Here is a 21,917-nt window from a genome sequence, read left to right on the forward strand (position 1 = left end):
GCTAATATGTCAGTAGGTCATAGAAAAATACTGAGTAGTAGCACAGCTGTTACTACTTGCATATAAACACAAATGTTGGCCAGGTGTGGTGACTCATGCCTGTAATCCCAGTGCTTTGGAAGGCTAAGGCTGAAGGCTCCCTTGAGCCCAGGAGTTCGAGACCAGCCTGAGCAGTACGGGAGAACCCTGTTTCTACCAAAACAAAACAAAACAACCTCCACAAATATACTAATCATATGCAACTAACAACAGAAGCCATTAAAACTATGTGCGACAAATTCACATTAAGATAAGTTCATCTAGTGATTTTTATTTCATTTTTGGATCAAAAACATTTGTACATAGTAAAGAAATACGATAGTACACACAGAGTTTATACTAAAAAGTACTGCCCCTCCCCCAATGCTCCCCAAGACAAAGCAAATTTGAACCTTTTCTAACTTTGGTTTTTCTGAGGTAACCCTCATCATTCTAAATCACATGCTCATTCCTCCGTTTCTTAATGTATCAAATCTGGATCTCTAGTGATTGCCCAGGATGAAAAATGGGGTTTTCCTCACTTGTGTTTTTGCTCCTTTTCCTGTCTCTACCCTCTTCTTCTTGACTTTTTGCAGTCATATGCTGTAGTATGATTATTCTGCGTGCCTCTACTAGATATCTTTGCAACTTAAAGTCACATTAAATCACTGTTTATTCTTCCATCCTTAGCCAGCACACACAGATGTGTTGACCCTACCCATATCTTCTTCCACTTTTTTTTCTCTTTTGCCTCTGTCAACTACACCTTTACCACAGTAACATTCTGTGCTGGAACTATTATGGGGTCTTCTGTATTTCATCTGCAGTTAATTAAAAAGTTGGAACCCATTAATTGTGTCTATGCAAGTAGCTTAGGACACAGCTACATAGTAGCAAGGGCCATTTTTTCTTATCTGTGGCTTTAAAGATTCCTGCATCAGGATCAAATGTCAGACAGACTTCACTTCAGGGTGCCTTTAGACCTTCACTTCCAAAATGCAACAATACAAAGTGCTTTATTCTCAGGAATAAGTACCCAAGTAGAAGCCTCAGTTCCCCTAGAATAGTTAATTCAATTTCTCTCGAGACAAGTCTTACTTTTATTTTTATTGTATTTTTATTATTTTTAACTATATTCTCTGGGATGCATGTTTGGGTGAAGTCCTGACTAGTAGCAGTTGATCTGCAGAAAGACTTTTAAGTATTGGTCCTGTTTCCCGTGCCCATCTCTCCTCATTCCTACCCTTCAGCTCAGTGACATCAGTCCACAGCCTTTCCAGGGTCCTGCCTTTCCATTTCGCTTCTTTGTGACTCCTCATTATAGGTCCATATACTCCATCCATTTCCATTTTCCAAAAATTTGTCAGTGTTTCTGATGCACTTATTATCCCCCTTATGTTCTCTTGATTCATTTTTTCATGCCTCATTATTGACAATTAGGATTTCCAGCAAAGGCATACATTTGGTCTGCTACCTTAAGCTAAATAATAAATGACTTTTTATACGAAGTAGGCAGTGAAACAAGTCCCTACTTTGGATATTTTATTCATACTACATTTTTATTAAGATCAGAGTAATAGTCCCAAAGGTGGTTTGTTGTTGTTGTTTGAGACGGAGTCTTGCTCTGTCACCCAGGCTTGCTGGAGTGCAGTGGCACAATCTCACCTCACTGCAACCTCCTCCACCTCCTGGGTTCAAGCGATTGTCCTTCCTCAGCCTCCCAAGTAGCTGGTATTACAGGTGTACACCACTACTCCCAGCTAATTTTTGCATTTTCAGTAGAGACGGGGTTTCTCCATGTTGGCCAGGTTGGTCTCAAACTCCTGACCTCAAGTGATCAGCCCGCCTTGGCCTCCCAAAGTGCTGGAATCACAGGTGTGAGCCACTGCGCCCAGTCCAACAGTTGCTTTTGATTGGCCTTTGATAATTCTTTACATTTGGTCCATTCTGAGGCAGTTATGCACACTGAGCATCCCTAGGAGCCTGGCATTGAGCCAGGTGCTAAACAGGAAATGATTTACACATACATATCAAGACAGTATCAAATATAATACATTTTAGTGCTGTAGTAACATCCATGTTCCCATTTTATTTACCTTTCATATTTTTTCTTTCCTTTCCTTTTTTTTTTTTTTTTTTTGAGACGGAGTCTCGATCTGTTGCCTAGGCTGGAGTGCAGTGGCACGATCTTGGCTACAATCTCCACCTCCCGGGTTCAATCAATTCTCCTGCTTCAGCCTCCCAAGTAGCTGGGATTACAGGCATGAGCCACCATGCCTGGCTAATTTTTGTCTTTTTAGTAGAGATGGGGTTTTACCACATTGGCCAGGCTGGTCTCAAACCCCTGACCTCAGGTGAGCCGCCCACCTCAGCTTCCCAAAGTGCTGGGATTACAGGCGTGAGCCACCATGCCTGGTCCCTATTATATTTTTCTGTTTGTATTTTATCTTAACCTTAACAGGTTTGAATCCTTACAGTCAGGTGTAATATCCTGTAACATTTTCTAGGCCCAAGTGTGGTTCTTGCCCTCAGTCAATGCTCACTAAACAGAGCAGATGCAGTTTTACCTGGCAGAGCAGCCCACAAAAGCACAGTGCCCAGGATGACAGCATTCTTAGGTGCTCCATGAAAATTTGTTGAATGCAATACTCTTCTGAAAAAAGTTCCAAAAAGACAACCAGAAAAAAGAAAGAAAAAAATATTTTTTGAAAAATACAAGAACATATCCAAGAACTAAAAAATATGCATGATTATATTAAAAGCCTCAGGGCCTTACACAATGAATGAGAAATGAAAAGGCCTATCTCAAGGCTTATTGTCATGAAATTTCAAGTAACAAGAAATAATAAAACTATCTGAAAGCTCCTCGAGAGAAAAAGTACGCCATGTTCAAAGGACCAGAAATCTAAATGATATCCAGATTTCTCAACAGCAGCTCTGAATACTAGAGGACAGTGGAGCAGTAACTTCAGATTTTTGAATGATTTTTTTTTTTTTTTTTGAGAAGGAGTCTCGCTCTGTTGCCTAGGCTGGAGTGCAGTGGCACGATCTCAGCTCACTGCGGCCTCTGCCTCCCGGGTTCAAGCAATTCTTCTGCCTCAGCCTCCCGAGTAGCTGGGACTACAGGCATGGGCCACCACACCCAGCTAATTATTTTTTAAATTATTTTTAGTAGAGACGGTGTTTGACCATATTGGCCAGGCTGGTCTTGAACTCCTGACCTCGTGATTCGCCTGCCTCGGCCTCCCAAAGTACTGGGATTACATGCAGGCATGAGCCACCGGGCCCGGCTTTTTTTTTTTTTTTGAGACAGAGTTTTGCCTTGTCCCCCAGGCTTGAGTGCAATGGAGCAATCTCGGCTCACTGCAACCTCCGCCTCCCAGGTTCGAGCGATTCTCTCCCCTCAGCCTCCCCAGTAGCTGGGCCTGCAAGCATGCGCCACTACACCTGGCTAATTTTTTTGTGTATTTTTAGTAGAGATGGGGTTTCACCATGTTGGCCAGGCTGGTCTCGAACTCCTGACCTCAGGTGATCCGCCCACCTTGCCCTCCCAAAGTGCTGGGATTACAGGCATGAGCCACCACACCTGGCCATTTTGAATGAAAACTACTTTCAATCTGCACTTCTAATCTCAGGTAAACTCTGTGTCAAGTAAAAGAACAAAAACAAAAACCAAGTATATGATTAAGACATATCCAGACATTCAAGTGCTTCAAAAATGTATCTCCCATGCAACTTTTCTTAGAGAACTAGTGGGGTGTGTGCTCTACCAAAATGATGGAATACACCCAGAATGAGAAAGACACGAACCTGATCGAGAGGAGAAGAAAGTAAGCCCAAAGACGAAGGAGCAGCAGGATCACAGAGCAGCCTGCCCACACTTGTTCAGAGATAAAAGGCTCCAGGAGTTGCTGGGGGCTGAGGATTCCAGAGGGAATTAACTGCAAAAGGCACAGCAGGACTTTTCAGGGGAACTGCCATATCTTGATTTTGGTGAGGTTTCATTGTATACAATGACCACGTGTACAGTGTACAAAACTCTGTAAAATGAGTTGAGTTTTTTTGTTGTTTTTTTGTTTTGAGATAGAGTTTCGCTCTTGTTGCCCAGGCTGGAGTGCAATGACGCAATCTTGGCTCACCGCAAGATTGAACCTCCACCTCCGGGGTTCAAGCGATTCTCCTGCCTCAGCCTCCTGATTAGCTGGGATTACAGGCATGTACCACCACGCCCGGCTAATTTTGTATTTTTAGTAGAGACGGGTTTTCTCCATGTTGGTCAGGCTGGTCTTGAGCTGCCAACCTCAGGTGATCTGACTGCCTCAGCCTCCCAAATTGCTGGGATTACAGGCGTGAGCCAGTGTGCTGGCCAAGTTGAGTTTCACTGTATGTAAACTGTTTTTCAATACAACTGATCTTTGTAATTTGATGGAAGAATGCATGATCTAGGCAGGGAGTGGTGCATATGTCCTAAATCCTATAGTCAGAAAACAATAGACATATAAAACTAAAAGAGGTGTAAGCACATTCTCTAATAATACAGAAGTAAGTACTAGAAATAACTCAAGGAGTTAAAAAGTGGAGACCTCTTGGAGGGGTGGGAATAGGACTTGGGAGCAGAGACAGCTGTTGTTCATAGTAAGTTTTGTGATGCCAGCTGACCTTTGAGCTATGTATATGTTCTCACTTTGATAAATATCAATAGAATAGTTTTTTGGATTTTGTTTATGTATTTATTTTTGAGACAGGATCTGGCTCTGTCGCACAGACTGGAATGCAGTGGCACAATCACAGCTCACTGCAGCCTCAACCTCCTGGGCTAAAGCAATCCTCTTGCTTCAGTCTCCCGAGTAGCTGGGACTATAAGTGCACACCACCCTGCCCAGCTAATTTTAAAAATATTTTTTAGAGTCTTGCTATGTTACCCAGGCTAGTCTCAAACTCCTAGGCTCAAGCGATCCTCACACCTCAGTCTCCCAAGGTGCTGGAATTACAGGCATGAGCCATCGTGCCTGGCCAAGATTATAGTTTTTGAAAATGAGAAACGGTTTGGAATAACAGGATGCCTAGTCTGGTGGAGGCAAAATGTTTGCAATACCCAGAAAGCCTTGGACCAACAGGAGCTAAAGTTTCCTTCAGACAGTTACTGTTTCTTTAGCTCTTTCATTTCATTTTGGGTGAGAATAAAGAAATGTATTACAGCAATGAAAATAACAAATTACAGCTACCCTCTTATGGATACAATGTTGACTAGAAAAGGCAAGATCATAAAAAAATGTACACTAACTAGATGATGGCTAGACTGGTGTGTTCTTACAACAGTTGAGCTCTATGCTATGACCTATGCACTCTTCTATAGGCACATTATACTTCAATTAATTCTTTAAAGTATACCATATGATTCTATTTCTTAGGCTCCCCAAAAAGACCAAACCAAACTACAGTTTAGGAATACATACAAAGGTAGTAAAAATGTAAACAGCCAGTCTAGTGATCACCTTTGGGATACAGGGAGAGGGTTGTGATCAACAGTGGGTGGGACTGAAATCCACAATAAGGGGAACATCTGCAGTGCCAGTAGATCCTATTTCTTGGTCCAGATGGTGTTTACAAAAGCATTCGCTTTACTTTCTGCTAAATTGAATATATAAGGTTTTTATCGATTGATTGATTGAGACTCTGTCATCCAGGCTGGAATACAGTGGCACAATCATGGCTTACTGATTTGATAAGCATTGACCTCCCTGACTCAAGTGATCCTCCCACCTCCCAAGTAGCTGAGACTACAGGTATGCATGATGACATCCAGCTAATTTTTAATTTTTTATAGAGATGGGGGTCCTGCTATGTTGCCCAGATTGGTCTTGAACTCCTGGGCTCAAGTGATCCACCCACCTTGGCCTCCCAAAGTGCTGGGTTACACGTGTGAGCCACCATGCCTGGCCAATATAGAAGTTTTATATATAGTCTTGCCACTTAAATAAAGGAATTTAGAAGATTTGAACAAATCTAAATGTTTATCAATAGGGACTATTTAATTATAATAGTCATGTAATGCATAATGCACTATTAAAAATGAAGCAGCTGTGATCCTATATGCTTATAAGAACCTAATGCTCACATTGGGTCCTAAAACGACAAAAACCACGTTAGAAATGAATCTGATATGATACCACTTATGTCGTCTCTCTCTCTCTCATATATATATGTATATAAACATATTTTATGTGTATGTATTTTATGTAATGTATTTCATACACATTACATATAATTATATATATGCAGAGAACATCTCTAATATCTGGAATAATAGACAAGAAACTTGTCAGTGTTACAGAGAGGAGACTAGAAATAGGAGACTTCTTTTTCACTTTTGAATTTTGTATCATGTGCATCTGTTACTATTCTAATAAAAGAGAAGGAATCATTTATTTTAAAAATACTTGTTTATTGCATGGTTCTCTCCAGATTTTGTGTCTAGGCTTACTTTTATTTATTATAAAGTACTTCAGCAAAGAAAAGAAACTGGCATTCAAACATGGCCGGCCAATCACTGCCAGGCTAATTGCCCAAGAGCTTCTCTAAGCAAACATTTCTCACCTATTACAAACCCCACATTGATATAGGTGCCAGAAATAATAAATGGGACAAAACAGAAGCCCCTGTGCAAGGGGAAGTCAGTGAGAGGCAAGGAGACCATGCACATCACTAGTATTTCTCTTCGTATGGCAATTTAACATTGCTGTTCTTTGTCTTTATGAATAATGGGGTTAGGTCAGGTTCCTTGTCATCACAAGTCTTAGAAATCATCTAGAAAACATGTATTTTACACACTAATCTCACAACTAGATAACATATTCAGTACTTCAGCGGTAGAATCTTCAGCTTTTCACACCTTAGGCAGTTCTTCTACCATCTACTTCTGTTTCTTCATTCTCAGTTCCCAGGAAGGCATAGATCAGGTCCTGCATAGGTGGGCATGTCACATGTCTGCTCCATTTCATTTGCAACAATGACAATGAAAATCCAGCATGCAATGTGGCTGAGGTGCTGGGAGTCCCAAACAATGTGGGGGAAAAAGCAGAGGGCATTTCACATCCCAGACGGGACAGGTTTCCATTCCTTACTGAGGGTGGAAGTACTAGATTGGAGGAGAAGGAGCCAAAAAAATTACTCATATGAAAAAAAAAGTCTTGTCAGCCAGGCACAGTGGTTCACGCCTGTAATCCCAGCACTTTGGGATGCTGAGGTGGGCGGATCACTTGAGATCAGGAGTTCGAGAGCAGCCTGGCCAACATGGTGAAACCCTGTCTCTACTAAAAATAGAAAAATTAGCCAGGCGCAGTGGCAGGCACCTGTAACCCCAGTTACTTGGGAGGCTGAGGCAGGAGAATCACTCGAACCCGGGAGGCAGAGGTTGCAGTGAGCCGAGATCGCACCACTGCATTCCAGCCTGGGCAAAAGAGTGAGACTCTGTCTCAAAAAAAAAAAAAAAAAAGAAAGAAAAAGAAAAGGAAAAAAAGCCTTGTCTACTGCTTATCGTGATTCTCATTTATCTATGGTTATGTTTTAAAAATTATTCCTACGGAAATTCAGCCCTTCCCAATTTTTGAGGGGCGGAGGTGCACATAGTGAAAGATTCGGGTCATCTCAAAGGACACAGGTTCAGAAGCATCTCACTGTTGCAGTGATCCAAACCCAAGTATGTCATTTCTTCCTCAAAATCCCATTTGCTGCTCTTGCTTGGCAGTGAATATTGCTGATGAGGATGAGAGGCATAGGTGAAGAGAAAGGGGTCTTCCTGCGGTGAATGGTATGCAGGGGACTGGACGTAGCTGTTAAAATCCACATGTACTTTCTCTTCATAAAGATTCCCCCCTGGATTTGGCCATAATGGGGGACAGCCAGTTTTGGCTGCAGGTGGCTCCAATGGAATCTGCTGGTAAAAGGGTTCTGAAGAGTTTTGGGAAGGAGAGAAGCTGCAAGGCCAGCTGGTCAGAGGAAAAGGATAATTGGAGTAACAGTTGTCATTAAGATGATTTCTCCCCAAAGCAGCATTTTTACTCCACGTTTGCAGATCGCCGTGATCAGAGTAGACTCCGGAGGCAGAAGGAGGAAGCAGGTCTCCACTACTGTAGGTTCTGCTACTGGACAATTTACGCTTTTCATAGAGCTTCGTGGGGTCCACAGTGGAAGTCTGGTCAGTCAGATCTGTGATTCCTCCCAGACCATAACTCTTGGAGAAGGAAAAGCAATCATTTAGTGAGTTCTGCTGAGAAGTGTTAGCTATTAAATGTCCACTGTAACTACCAGGCAGTTGGACGCCTTCCTGGAAAGACCAAGTTAAAGGTAAACTCCCCTGACTTTGTGTTTCACCTGGAAGAGACTGGAAAGGAAAGTGAAATGCTCGTGTTAATAAGTTAAGCAAATCCAAACCACTACCATAGGCATCCATGAGTTACTCTGTACAAATAAGAGCTCCGTCAGATTTTCCTCATTCCTTACACATTAATACTTGACGCATAAACACATGCAGCAGCTTGACCACAACCACGACACATTGAAAAAGGCAAAGGCTGCCTCTGTTTCCATGTTAAAGCTTACTAACCAGTAAGAGCCACATTTCCCTACACTCTGTGGAGACATGAGTGTGTTTAGGATGTTTCACACTCAAACACAAATCTGATATCCTAATTGCCTTTTTTTTTCTTTTTTTGAGATGGAGTCTTGCTCTGTTGCGCAGCCAGGCTGGAGTGCAGTGGTGCGATCTCAGCTCACTGCAACCTCCACCTCCCGGGTTCAAGCAATTCTCATGTCTCAGCCTCCCAATAGCAGGGATTACAGGCGCCTGCCACCACGCCCAGCTAATTTTTGTAATTTCGGTAGAGATGGGGGTTCGCCATGTTGGCCAGGCTGGTCTCGAACTCCTGACCTCAAGTGAGCTGCCCGCCTTGGGCTCCCAAAGTGCTGGGATTACAGGCATAAGCCACAGTGCCTGGCCTCTAATTGCCTTTTTGAGAGACTTATGAGGAACTATTCACAAAATATCAAAGCATAACTTCAAAGATTTATATTATACTCAGAACAACTCTCAGGGGTCTCTCGCTCTCATCATTTCCTCCCTTGGCTTTTCTGTTTCTTAGCGCTGGTTGGAGTGTGAGAGACCATGGTTGCTGTTGTTTTTTTCTTTTTCCTTTCCTAAAGAGATTTTTCTGTGAATTTTGTTGAACCATAAATCAGACCTCTAGAACATGAGTGGTACATTCATTTATTTTTCTAAATGGAAGAAGTATATTTTTCTTTAGTTAATCATTAAAAAAAAAAGGATCTGGTTGAGAATTAAGTTATGCTCTTGTTTAGGTAAAACTACTTGCTGTTAAGGGGATATTTTTAGGGGGTAGAGAAAAAGGGCTGTGACCAGGTAGATTGGATGAGAGACTGAAATGCCACTTGACTTGTCCCATGGCTGGGAGAAAGGATGAGGAAATAGCCATTTGGGTTTGGGGGGCTCGCATTTCCCTACAACAGACCCACATTACAATTTTTGTTTAAATAAAGTACATTTAGAGCCTCTAGGGATGGACCAGCTCCATCTCTATTTTCCCAAAAAGACATGTGCAACTTTGAACAGTAGAAAAAGTATAGGAACTACTATCAATATTAAACAAATGCAAGAAAACCTATGCTCTGCCGCCCATAAAGCAGTGGACTTCACATCACAGTTTGTCTGTGGGGAAGAGCCTCCACTCCACTATTGCCAGCCTAGGACAGCCATCATTTTCGGAAACTGCTTGCTTATTTCATCTTGATAGAATATGCTAAGAAAACAATCTGTTTGGGGATGTATGGAAATTCAGGAGGGCGAGGAGGGGTTGGACGGTGAAATGCATGAGGTTACTATTTTGTGGAGATCATTTCAATTGTTTTTGATTCTTGTCAAATATAAGTTAAGTGCTAATTCAAGTTTCTCTTTGTCATTGTAGTAGGGAAGATGATTCTCCAACTACATGGACTTTATGGTTCAGAGCATGCTACAAAGATGGTAGAAAGTAAGAGTAAAGCCTCGGATTTAATTTCTTTGGCACATGCTTGTTTGCAGATGAGCCTGATAATCCATGATTTCTGGATTTCAAGGAACCCAGGAAACCGCTCCCAGCACAGGCGTGGCAAGGTACTGCATGTGTTGAATGTACATAATGAAGGATTACCCTGGTCTCTGTGCTCCCCTTCAGGCTCAAGGAAACGGAGGAAGGTGCTGTATGCACTTTCTTCATGGCTCTTCTTGCCTCCGCCTCCAACTTGGTTTCTGGTTTTGGATGATCATGCTCTCCCTTTGACTGAAAAGAGACAAGGAAGTAGAAAAGAAACGATATAACACTAACTAGACTGTGCTTCACTCTGTGTCCTGCCCCCGGGGTGGTGTTGCAGTCGCCTATGGTAACAAGACTGGATGAACCTCTGAAGACGCTCCCAAACCCACCACGCTCCTGCCTGCCTGCCTCTCACTCACCCAGCAAAGCCATAATCACAGTGCTAAGTAACACTTATTAAATGCTTCCTGTGGTATGTGCCGGACACTAATAAACACCCTGTGCACCTTATATCTCATTTCGTCTTCAGCACAACCCTTGAGGTACATACTATTATTATCACCCCCAGTTTACAGAACAGGAAACTGAGGCATGGAGTGATTATGCCAGCTGGGTAACCTCCTCTAGAAGTGAGGGAGATAGGATTCCCCTACCTGGAGCTGGCCAAAGCTGAGAGTCAATAGTTAAACATTCAGGAATTTTCTAGGCTGATTGTTAAAAATGACTGCAGGCTTGAAATCAGCCACCATGGGAATATTTCCATTACCGAAGTTGGCAAATGCTACAAATCAGGACATTTTCTTTTTGGAGAGCTGGTTTATCAGCATCCCACTAATTCAAACCCAGGCAGTCTGAGTCAGGGTCCATTCTTCACCACTGTTGGTGCCACTGCCCCATTAGTACTCTTACACATTCTACAGAAAACTGGGATGTGGAAGAGGAAAGTCACCTGCTCGGGTTTACAGAGCAAGTAAAAAGTCAGAGCTGGTGTTTGAACTCAGATTTGCTGAAGGCTACCAGTGGCATGTGGCATGCTTAGAAGCACTGTGCTGACCTCAGTGTGACTAGATTCGCTGCCACTTCTCCTGAGGAGTGGAAGCAGAGACAGCCTGCTCCCCTTCTAGAGCTCCCCAGCACTTCAAACATCTATTAGAAGTGCAGGGGACAGACAAGCTTGCTCTCTCAGAGTGTGAGCCCTTGGGGATGGTGCAGGATCTCATTCACCAGTGTATCTCTAGCCTCTGGTGAAACTCCTCAGTAACGAAACTCTCATGTAACTAACTCAAAAATCCAACCTGGAAAAATATAAAGCGTCCATCGTGCCTCCAGAAGTTGGTGACCGGGAAGCCCCCATGACCTCGGCAAGGGATGAGCTTCAGAGGCCCGTCACAGTTGGGACAGCGTTTCCCTACAAAAGAGCAGAGGAAAATGACTACACCTGGCTGAACCGTGTTGGTTGACTCCTGGGCAGCCTTGAAGATTTTAGCCCTGAATGCAGGATGGCAGAGGATAAATCTGGACAGAGTCTCATGAGCTCCCATCCACTAGATATTACCACTGACCCTCGGAAGCCTGGCCACCAAAATGGGCCAGATGGGTCTCATATAGGCCTAGGGGAAGTGGTTGCCTACCAAGTAGGATATTTCACAGGTCAGGGAGGAGCTCTTCTGAGCAGAAAATCCCTCCCTACTTATTTAGTGATATTTCAAATTTTGACCAGGCACGGTGGCTCACACTCGTAACCCCAGCACTTTGGGAGGCCAAGGCAGGCGGATCCACTTGAGGCCAGAAGCTCGAGCCTAGCCTGGCCAATGTGGTGAAATCCCATCTCTACTAAAAATACAAAAATTAGCCTGCCGTGGTGGTGTACAACTGTAGTCCCAGCTACTCAGGAGGCTGAGGCAGGGAGAATCGCTTGAACCTGGGAGGTGGAGGTGGCAGTGAGCTGAGATCGCGCCACTGCACTCCAGCCTGGGTGACAGAGTGAGACTCTGTCTCAAAAAATAAAAAAGAGAAGTTCTTTCAACTCACAATTAGAACTAAGGGTCAAGGGGCCAAGCTACATGGGAGAGTAAATGCAGCCGCTACATTTTCAAAATATAAGGTAACTTGAGGTTTGAAGTGGGCAAGGTACAGGCCACGCTGAATGTATCTCTTTCTTTCTCTCTCTCTCTCTCTCTCTCTCTCTCTCTCTTTCTCTCTTTCTTTCTTTCTTTCTTTTGTTGAGACAGAGTCTCGCTCGTCGCCCAGGCTGGAGTGCAGTGGCCGGATCTCAGCTCACTGCAAGCTCCGCCTCCCGGGTTTACGCCATTCTCCTGCCTCAGCCTCCCGAGTAGCTGGGACTACATGCGTGCGCCACTACACCCAGCTAATTTTTGTATTTTTAGTAGAGATGGGGTTTCGCCATGTTGGTTGGCCAGGATGGTCTCGATCTCTTGACCTCGTGATCTGCCCACCTCAGCCTCCCAAAGTGCTGGGATTACAGGCTTGAGCCACCGCGCCCGGCCGAATGTATCTATTTCATAATCCAGTCAACGTGTTTAAGAAAATGAACAAATATCTCAGCACGTGATTATGATGTGAATCTAAATGAACGGAATTGAGTCTAACCTTTCACAGCTGCCATTCCACATTAATGCACACATTGAGATCACTCAGGGACCCACAAGAGGTCCAGTGGAAAGTCCAATAAGCTACTTTCTTCTAAATTTTACATGGGTCATTGATGAATTAACATTAACCCCTTAAGTGATACATTTTTCCTTTTATTTTTGGATGGAGTCTGTCACCCAGGCTGGAGTGCAAGTGGTACAACCTTGGCTCACTGCAACCTCTGCCTTCTGGGTTCGAGCGATTCTCCTGCCTCAGCCTCCCGAGTAGCTGGGATTACAGGTACACGCCACCACACCTGGCAAATTTGTGTGTGTGTGTGTGTTTGGTAGAGATGGGGTTCTGCCTTGTTGGCCAGGCTGGTCTCGAACTCCTGACCTCAGGTGATCTGCCTACCTCGGCCTCCCAAAGTGCTGGGATTGCAGGCGTGAGCCACTGCGCCTGGCCATTTTTCCTTTTTTTTTTTGGAGACAGGATCTCACTCTGTGGCTCGGCCTGCAGTGCAATGGCTCCATTATGGTTCACTGCAGCCTTGACTTTCCAGGCTCAAGCAACCCTTATGCTTCAGCCTCCGGAGTAGCTGTGACCACAGGCATGTGCAACCACACCCAACTAATTTTTAAATTTTTTGTATGGCTTGGGGTCTCCTTATGTTGCCCCAGCTGGTATGGAACACCTGGGCTCAATTTATCCTCTCATCTTGGCCTCCCAAAGTGCTGAGATTACAGGTGTGAGCCACCACGCCTGCCATCTTCCCTTTAACAGGAGACTTCAGTTCACTGCCTTAACCAAAGGGGGCATTTTTGATGGTGGGTGCTCTGGGTATGGCAGATACGGGGGGTCCTTACTGGAGCACAAGGGGTCTGGTTGGTTCCCCTCCATATGCTCCATATCAGAACAGCCTTGGCTGCCACTACACTCCAGGGTGAGAGTTGTACCCTTGGGCGGTGCTGGGACATAGTGACCCATCCGGTAGGGGCATCTGAGGGATGCCAGCTTTTCTGCTGATGCCACTCACGCTGCTGCTTCTGCCGGGCCTTGTCACAGATGGCAGGTCTCAGGTAGATCTTGCGTCCCTCCTCTGCGAGGCAGTCGCGGCCGCACACCACCACACCCAGGCAGGACTTCTTGAGGATGCGGGAGTTGTGATTGTTGGTGTTGCGCATGGCCCAGCTGCTCAGGTGCCGCTGCGCATTCTTGTCCTCCGAGCTGTAGATGTGTTTGGCATAGGAATCTGGCCACTCCTGGAACCAGTCAGTCTTTTTCACGTTCTGATAGAAACACAAAAGATATGACTATAGTTTAAGCTAGAAAACACAGCTGTCACCCACTGTGGAGGGAGTAGATGGGAAGGATGTTTTGGCACTCAGGAGCTGGGCAAGAGACCTTTGGCAAAAGTCTCCCTACATTTAATTCTGACAGTGGGATCAGTGAGCCCAGCACAACATGGCAACTGAGCGCTGTGTCTGTCAGGCATTCAGCCACTGGATCAAAATAAATGGTAGCCCCTGTGAGTTCTATCTGATTGACACTTCCCTAGCCCTCAGTGACACAAGTAATGACCATTTCTCAGTAGGAATTTTTGAAGGTGAAGTAATGCTATGCTCTTACACAATAACTGTGGAAAACAGGGCCCTGTGTGGTGGGGTGTGCCTGTAGTCCTAGCAACTCAGGAGGCTGAGGTGGGAGGATGACTTGAGGCCAGGGGTTCAAGACCAGCATGGGCAATGTAGCAAGACCCCTTCTCTAAAAACTCAAAATAAACTGTGGAAAACACTGTGGTGGGATAGTGAGATAATGTCTCGTACCACGCTGTGGTTACCTTGCTGGGAGTCACACAGGTTTATGCAATATCACCAGAGATAAGCAGTGGGAGGGATGAAAAGCCCTGGTTCAGAGAGATCAAAGAGCCACTTTCTCCCCCAGAGATTTTCTTCCTTTATCTTTAACTCTACACTCATGTGCCTCAAACATGACGGAGAGTAAGAAAGAGCTTGTTTTGACTGAAAGCGTCTCTGTTATTGCTCAGGATTGGCGCTATGCCCTGTGTATGAACATTTGACTAAATTCTCCTTTAAAACATCAGAGACAAGGAGAGTTGTCATTCAATGGACAAAGTTTCCATTTGCAAGATGAAAAGGTTCTAGAGCTCCTTTGTACAACAGTGTACATATAATTACCATGACTGTACTATGCACTTAAACATGGTTAAGATGGTAAATTTTAAGTTGTATTTTTGACCAAAATAAAATAATAATTTAAGAAAGGCCAGGGACACAGGACACTCAGTCCTTATAGCACACATTATTTTGCTCTCTGTGCCTCTGTTTCTTCATCTGTAATATAGGGATAATGAGACCTGCCTGCCTGAAGAGTTGTTCTGAAAATTAAATACGATTTTATATATATTAAATACTTAGCACAGCACCTAGCATGCTGTAAGCTCTAAATAATTGTTAGTCACTGATGCTGTGGCTCATATTCCTAGGCCCTACATTGGTGCAGAGATGCTGCATTTGACAGACCCTCCCTTGTTCTTAGAATGAGAATCAGCAAGCAGTGTCAGCAAACTTAGGCTGTGTCCATGCCCTATGGCTTTCAGAGACTTAGCATGGTATAAGAACATTTTTCATCTAGAAGGTTCTAAAAGGTCAAAATAGAAGATTCTAGAAGGTCCAGAAGAAGAGACTAGGTTGCTTCTTCTTTGCTTTCCCAACCAGAAAACATAGCCCACAATATAAAACAAGACAAATTTTAGAAGAAAAAAGTAAAAGTGTCAGGATTGATGGGCATTTATTGAGTTAGAATTCAAATTTAAAACGTGCCAAAGAACTTAGTAACTTGAGACTCTGGGCAAGTAACTTTGTCTTTATTTTTTTATTTTTATTTATTTTTTTTGAGACGGAGTCTTGCTCTGTTGCCCAGGCTGGAGTGCAGTGGCCCGATCTCAGCTCACTGCAAGCTCCGCCCCCCAGGTTCACGCCATTCTCCTGCCTCAGCCTCCTGAGTAGCTTGGACTACAGGCACTCGCCACCTCGCCCGGCTAGTTTTCTTGTATTTTTTAGTAGAGACGGGGTTTCACCGTGTTAGCCAGGATGGTCTCGATCTCCTGACCTCGTGATCCGCCCGTCTCGGCCTCCCAAAGTGCTGGGATTACAGGCTTGAGCCACCGCGCCCGGCTGTAACTTTGTCTTTAAAGCCTGTTTTGCTCTTCTCTAAAACTGGAACATTGATTAAACCTGCCTCACAAAAGTGCTGTGAAGAGCAGATGTGTTATAAACTATAGATTCCATATAACTATACTTGTTGAATGGAATGTCACAGGGCCTGAGGTGGTCTGAGGAAATATAAATGAGAGGTTTTAGATACATGCAGGGTAGTACTATTTGGTGGTTAAGAGCTGCAGTGAGCAAACTAGGGCCCATAGGCCAAATTCTGCCCATTGCCGGTTTTTGTAAATAAAGTTTTATAGGAACTCATCTATGTTCATTCACTTAAGTGTTGCCTATGGATGTTTTTACACCACCGCAGCAGAGACTCTATGGTCCACAAAGACTGCCATATTTACTATCTGACCCTTCACAAAGAGTCTGAGATTCCTGGCTGCAAGCTTGGACTCTGGAGGTACACTGTCTTTCTGGGCATAAGTCTTAAGCAAGTTATTTTCTTCTCAGTGCCTCTGTTTCCAGCTCTGTAAAATGGGGTAACATGAGTCCCCATAGGGAGGTTTTGAGGACTTACTGAATTAACATACACGATGCACTTAAAACAGTGCCTCGCATGCAGCAGTTTCCTCCTCAATATTAACTGTTATTCTACCAGATCTGGAACTGCCCTCAGCCAGTCAATGCAGTTTTAAGAGTCACTGACTTTCGGGAGAGCGAAGACCCAGTAGAGGTCACTTCATGCTTTAAACCTTGCCAAGCCGAATGCAAGATAAGAGTCCAAGTCCCGGCTGGGCATGGTGGCTCATGCTTGTAATCCTTGCACTTTGGGAGGCTGAGATGGGTGGATCACCTGAGGTCAGGAGTTCGAGACCAGCCTGCCTAACATGGTGAAACCCCATCTCTACTAAAAATACAAAAAATTATCAGGCGTGGTGGTGGGCGCCGGTAATCCCTGCTTCTTGGGAGTCCAAGGCAGAAGAATCACTTGAATCTGGGAGGTGGATGTTGCAGTGAGCCAAGATTGTGCCATTGCACTCCAGCCTGGGCAACAAGAGTGAAACTCTGTCTCAGTAAAAAATAATAATAATAAAAGAGTCCAAGTCCCTATAAAATAAAAGCTTAATTGGTACACTTCTTGTTCCACAACCTTCCTTCTCAGGGCATGACAGTGGCTGGCCCTTTGTGTGCTGTGCTGTAACTACTGCGGTTTGGGAAGGGGGAAGGGTATAAATACTAGGAGGGTCGCATCTGGAGAAGTTCCCTGTGGTCCTTTAGGCAGTTGCAGCAGAGATTCCCAGATGGCCAGGCCAGAATGCTGGTTGGACCATTTGCTTTTTCCAGACTGTCCCCTCTCCTCCCCAGTTCCCTAGTAATTTTGGGCTTGCTGAGACTCAGTGCCCGGGGTGAGAGAAGCTCCCCAGGCAGCATGCCTCCTGCTCTCTCCACCCACCTTATCTTCCCTTCCTTCCTTCCTTTTTCTGACCCAAAGCTGCAAACAATGCTCTCTTGTTTTCTGTCACAGTAATGCCATAGAAAGCATAATAGAGTATCTTATCTTTTGAAATAATAATGTAGGTTAAAACATTAAAATGTGTACTTTTAGCCAGGAATAGTGGCTCACACCTGTAATCCCAGCACTTTGGGAGGCCAAGGCTGGAGAATCTCTTAAGCCCAGGAGTTCAAGACCAGCCTGGGCAACACAGTGAGACTGTCTCCCCTAAAAATAGATTTTTTTTTCTGAGTGTACTTTCCTCTAATATTGAACTGTAAAAAACTACTGGTGCACTTGAATTATTCCAACATAAAGCACAGTTGTCAGGATAGCAGAGATGAGGGCAAGGTGGACTTAGAGGAAAGCTGAGATTTTCATGCTTTAAAGGTAAGTGGCCTCTTTAGGTTGGTCAGAGCCATAGACCCCATGAACCAGAAGGAGTGTAATGTATTTGTGAGAACATCTCAGATGTTCTGATTAAAGCAAAGACTCCTTGCCTGTAGAGGAAGAAATGGTCTCTACCATCCTTTAAGCTTTTCTCTGACAGTCCCTCCACCGGTACGTTAGTTTTCCAGTTCTATTAATAATGCAGTAACAGCCAGGTGCAGTGACTCACCCCTTTAATCCCAGCACTTTGGGAGGCCAAAGTGGGTGGATCACTTGAAGCCAGGAGTTCGAGACCAGACTGGCCAACATGGTGAAACCCCATCTCTATCAAAAATACAAAAATTAGCCAGGCATGGTGGCGCATGCCTGTAATCCCAGCTACTCAGGAGGTTGAGGCAAAAGAATTGCTTGAACCTAGGAGGCAGAGATTGCAGTGAGCCAAGATCATGCCACTGCACTCCAGCTGGGTGACAGAGTGCTTTGTCTCAAAAAAAAAAAAAAAAAAAAAAAAGCAGTAATAATTTGGACAATGTATGGATTGAGAACATTACTAGGAGTAAATGTACTCACTTCAAGCTAGTCTCTGGGCCATTTATTCATGCCTGGTCTTTGACCTGGACGTTTAGTGGGGTCTTTGATGTCTTTTTACACTGAAATTAAGAGAAAACCCAGCTCTCAATAATGCAAAGGAACTCAAGTGTCAGGTGGATGATTGTGATTTCTGAAACCTGTTAAACCAAGGTCTCAGAGAGGTAAAATTTAATAAGAAACAATAATCATTTCTTCATGTTTAGCAAATCCCCACAAAATACTTTCTTCTTTTTAGAGCCTTTGTTTGTTTTAATTTCTAACTTTTCATGAGTAACTCTTTGTTTTTCCTCTTAGTTAAGAAGTTTATAATTGAAAGGGAATATTTCTAAGGTTTCCAACAGGTAGACTTAACTAATTTATATTTTATAATCTCCTGGCTAACATCATTGGGGGGTTAACTGATATTTCAGTGACTTCTGGGTATAATTTTTTACTAATGGATTTAATCCTCTAACTCAATCAAAATCTTTGTAGCTCTATGCACTCCCAGAAGATGCTTCATCCTCACCTCATTCTAATTTATTCAACTACTTGAAGTTTTAAGAGGTTACCTGAAGAAATTAAGTATTGTTATATAAAATTAATAAAGTAAAATACAAATTCTGAAATAAAGTATCAAAAATATCTACATTATCATATGATCATATTATGAAATTGATTTTCATTTGGAATATAGTCTGCACTTGTATGAAGTAATTATCTTCCAGATTTTCATTAATTATATAGCTTATTCATTACTTATAAATAAATGTCTCCAAGTAGAACAGGAATAGCAAACAAACATACTTTAAAGCAAATTATACAGAAGTACAAAAATCAGATATTATGGAAAACAGAAAAAAAAACCTTCAACTAACGTTTTGATTTACACACAACCTTTCAAGAACTTATCTCTTCTGGGCCAACTGGAAATAAAACTTGAAGTGTTACCAAGGAAAGAAATTCAATTCAACAAAATGCTTCTATGCTTGTTCAAGAATTACTCCTTAGGGCAGGCATGGTGGGGAATGTCTACCCAGTAGGCTAAGGCAGAAGGTTGCTTGAGCTCAAGAGTTCAAGACCAGCCTAGGCAAGATAGTAAGACCCCCGTCTCAAAAAAAAAAAAAAAAATTACTGATTACTCTTTAGACTAATCCTGGTATTTCTTAGTCAAGAGATCAAGACTTAGGCCAGGCCAGGTGCAGTGGCTCAGGCCTGTAATCCCAGCACTTTGGGAGGCTGAGGTGGGTGGATCACAAGGTCAGGAGATCAAGAGCATCCTGGCTAACACGGTGAAACCCCGTCTCTACTAAAAATACAAAAAATTAGCCAGGCATGGTGGTGGGCACCTGTAGTCCCAGCTACTCGGGAGGCTGAGGCAGAAGAATCGCTTGAACCCGGGAGGCAGAGGTTGCAGTGAGCTGGGATCACACCACTGCACTCCAGCCTGGGCGACAGAGCGAGACTCTGTCTGAAAAAAAAAAAAAGACTCAGGACAAAGTTCCTTATTTACTCTAAAAACACTAAGCTAGGCCAAGTTACCCCAGCTTTCAAACCCTGTCTGTATTCTCTTTTCGCTTCCCTTTTCCACTCCACCCAGCTAAGCAAGGGACCTGCTGCAGGTAATGCTCCTATTTACATCACACCAGAAGCACAAAGTGGCAGAAGAATTCTGGTCCAAATTGCAGAGGCCCCAGTGATCATGGGAGCCCACATAGGTAGAGCTGTCTCAGGGAAGTTCAAATGACCCTTGAGGTCAAAGACAGAGACAAAGGAAGTTTGTCTATCAAAAATACAAAAATTAGCCAGGCATGGTGGCGCATGCCTGTAATCCCAGCTACTCAGGAGGTTGAGGCAAAAGAATTGCTTGAATCTGGGAGGCAGAGATTGCAGTGAGCCAAGATCATGCCACTGCACTGCATGCCACAAAGGAAGTTTGTCTCTGCAAAAGACAAGCCTAAAATTGTAAGCAAACATGAATATTTGAGCTCTCTCTGTGAATCCATGTGGCCACATGTAATCAGAACAAGCCAGTTGTAGTACTCAGATTTAGCTGGCTAAAATCATAGTCCAGGAATGAACTAATCAGAACTGTGGCCCCTTTGCAGTTGACTTTACTATTCTATACTACAGAATGTTCTCTCTACAAGAAAAAAGTACTTAAACCTTGTAATTTTGTGAGTTAATGGCTTGGGGTGGCTTTGGCCATAGGTTTAATCTGCAAACTGCTCAGTGGGTAGGAACAAAATGATCCAGGGTGTTTGTTGGCTGTAGTGCTATTGGCACAACCTGAACTGAGAGAAACTGGCTGGTATTTGAAACAGAGTGGGTGTTCTCCTCTCACTAGTGAAATGGGTACTATTTAAGAGAAAAAGAAACTGAATTTCTTCCCAATTTTCAACCAGAAGAAAATAATTCGTAGAGATTCAAAGTTCTCTAAAGTATTACAATCAGTACTAATAAGAGTGTGACACTCTCCAGGACCATGTAATCCACATTTTAAATCAAGACTAAATCAACACCAGACATTTGCTGCTTGGATCAAGCAAACCTTAAAGCAATTAGATTTGAATTTTCTAGGTGCAAATGTAATTTAAGGGGAATAGGAAGGGAAAGCAAATTGGTTTGAAATAAAGACACGTTTATTAATAATGGTTTAAGTTAGCCGAGCACAGTGGCTCATGCCTGTAATCCTAGCACTTCAGGAGGCTGAGGCAGGCAGATCACTTGAGGCCAGGAGCTAGAGACCAGAAACTCCATCTCTACTAAAAAAATACATATACATAAAAATTAGCCAGGCGTGGTGGTGTGTGCCTACATGGTAGGCTGAGGCATGAGAATTGCTTGAACCCGGGAGACAGGTTGCAGTGAGCCAAGATCACACCACTCCACACTCCAGCCCAGGCAAAAGAGAGACTCTTGTCTCCAAGAGAAAAAAAAAAGATTTAAGTCAAGTGCTTGCATTTCTGGGCTGGTTTCCCACAGGTTATATTGAAGAGAAATGGAATCAAAATAGAGGAATGGCCAGAAAAAAGTGAAATGAGGATTTGTAAAGACACAACATAAAGGAGGCAACATACAGGAAACAAATACAAGAGAGGAAAGATTTACTAAGGACAAGTGAAGTTGGAAGAATTGAGGACTTTCTAAGCCCTAGGATCTGATCTTGACACTTTCCAGCCCAAGATTAACGGCTTTCTACTACCAGTAAAACAACAGAGTCCTCTTAGGATGGCCTGCTTCCAAACCACCAGTAGTCCCCAAAATCTTCATGCTGAACACTTGTGTACAACTCTCTTGTTCTGTAAGACTCTAGAACATTTGAGTCTTCAGACCCTGGTTCCCTACAAGGACCTTGAAAGTCAACGCCCCGGCTAGGATGGTTATATGGAAATGGCTTGTGTAGTATCAAGCAGAAAGTAGTGCAACTCATTACATTATGTTTCTTGCCTGTTGTCCAGGCCAGCATGTTTCCTAAATTCAGACTGTTGCTGTAGTTAATGACATAAGTAATAGATGATTGATTTAATTTTTTTTTTCTCTAACCTTACACAAACTCTTCTGGCCTTGTTCCCCATGCCAGGG

At 43.5% G+C, this 21,917-nt stretch overlaps 1 protein-coding gene across 1 annotated transcript in view; it reads right to left on the reverse strand.

Moving 5' to 3' along the window:
• Window positions 1-6,442: 6,442 nt before the first annotated feature.
• GCM1 (glial cells missing transcription factor 1) overlaps window positions 6,443-21,917 on the reverse strand; it is a 57,667-nt gene continuing 42,192 nt past the window's right edge. Inside the window, exons 3-6 of the mRNA XM_033217459.1 lie at window positions 13,735-13,987; window positions 11,402-11,514; window positions 10,224-10,352; window positions 6,443-8,401 (exon numbers count right to left, since the gene is read on the reverse strand). Of these exons, the coding sequence (XP_033073350.1) occupies window positions 7,661-8,401; window positions 10,224-10,352; window positions 11,402-11,514; window positions 13,735-13,987 (1,236 nt within the window). The 3' untranslated portion in view covers window positions 6,443-7,660. The remainder of the gene's footprint in view (window positions 8,402-10,223; window positions 10,353-11,401; window positions 11,515-13,734; window positions 13,988-21,917) is intronic.

The sequence above is a fragment of the Trachypithecus francoisi genome, unplaced genomic scaffold (genome assembly GCF_009764315.1).
Source record: "Trachypithecus francoisi isolate TF-2019V2 unplaced genomic scaffold, Tfra_2.0 Lachesis_group10, whole genome shotgun sequence".
Lineage (NCBI taxonomy): Eukaryota > Metazoa > Chordata > Mammalia > Primates > Cercopithecidae > Trachypithecus > Trachypithecus francoisi.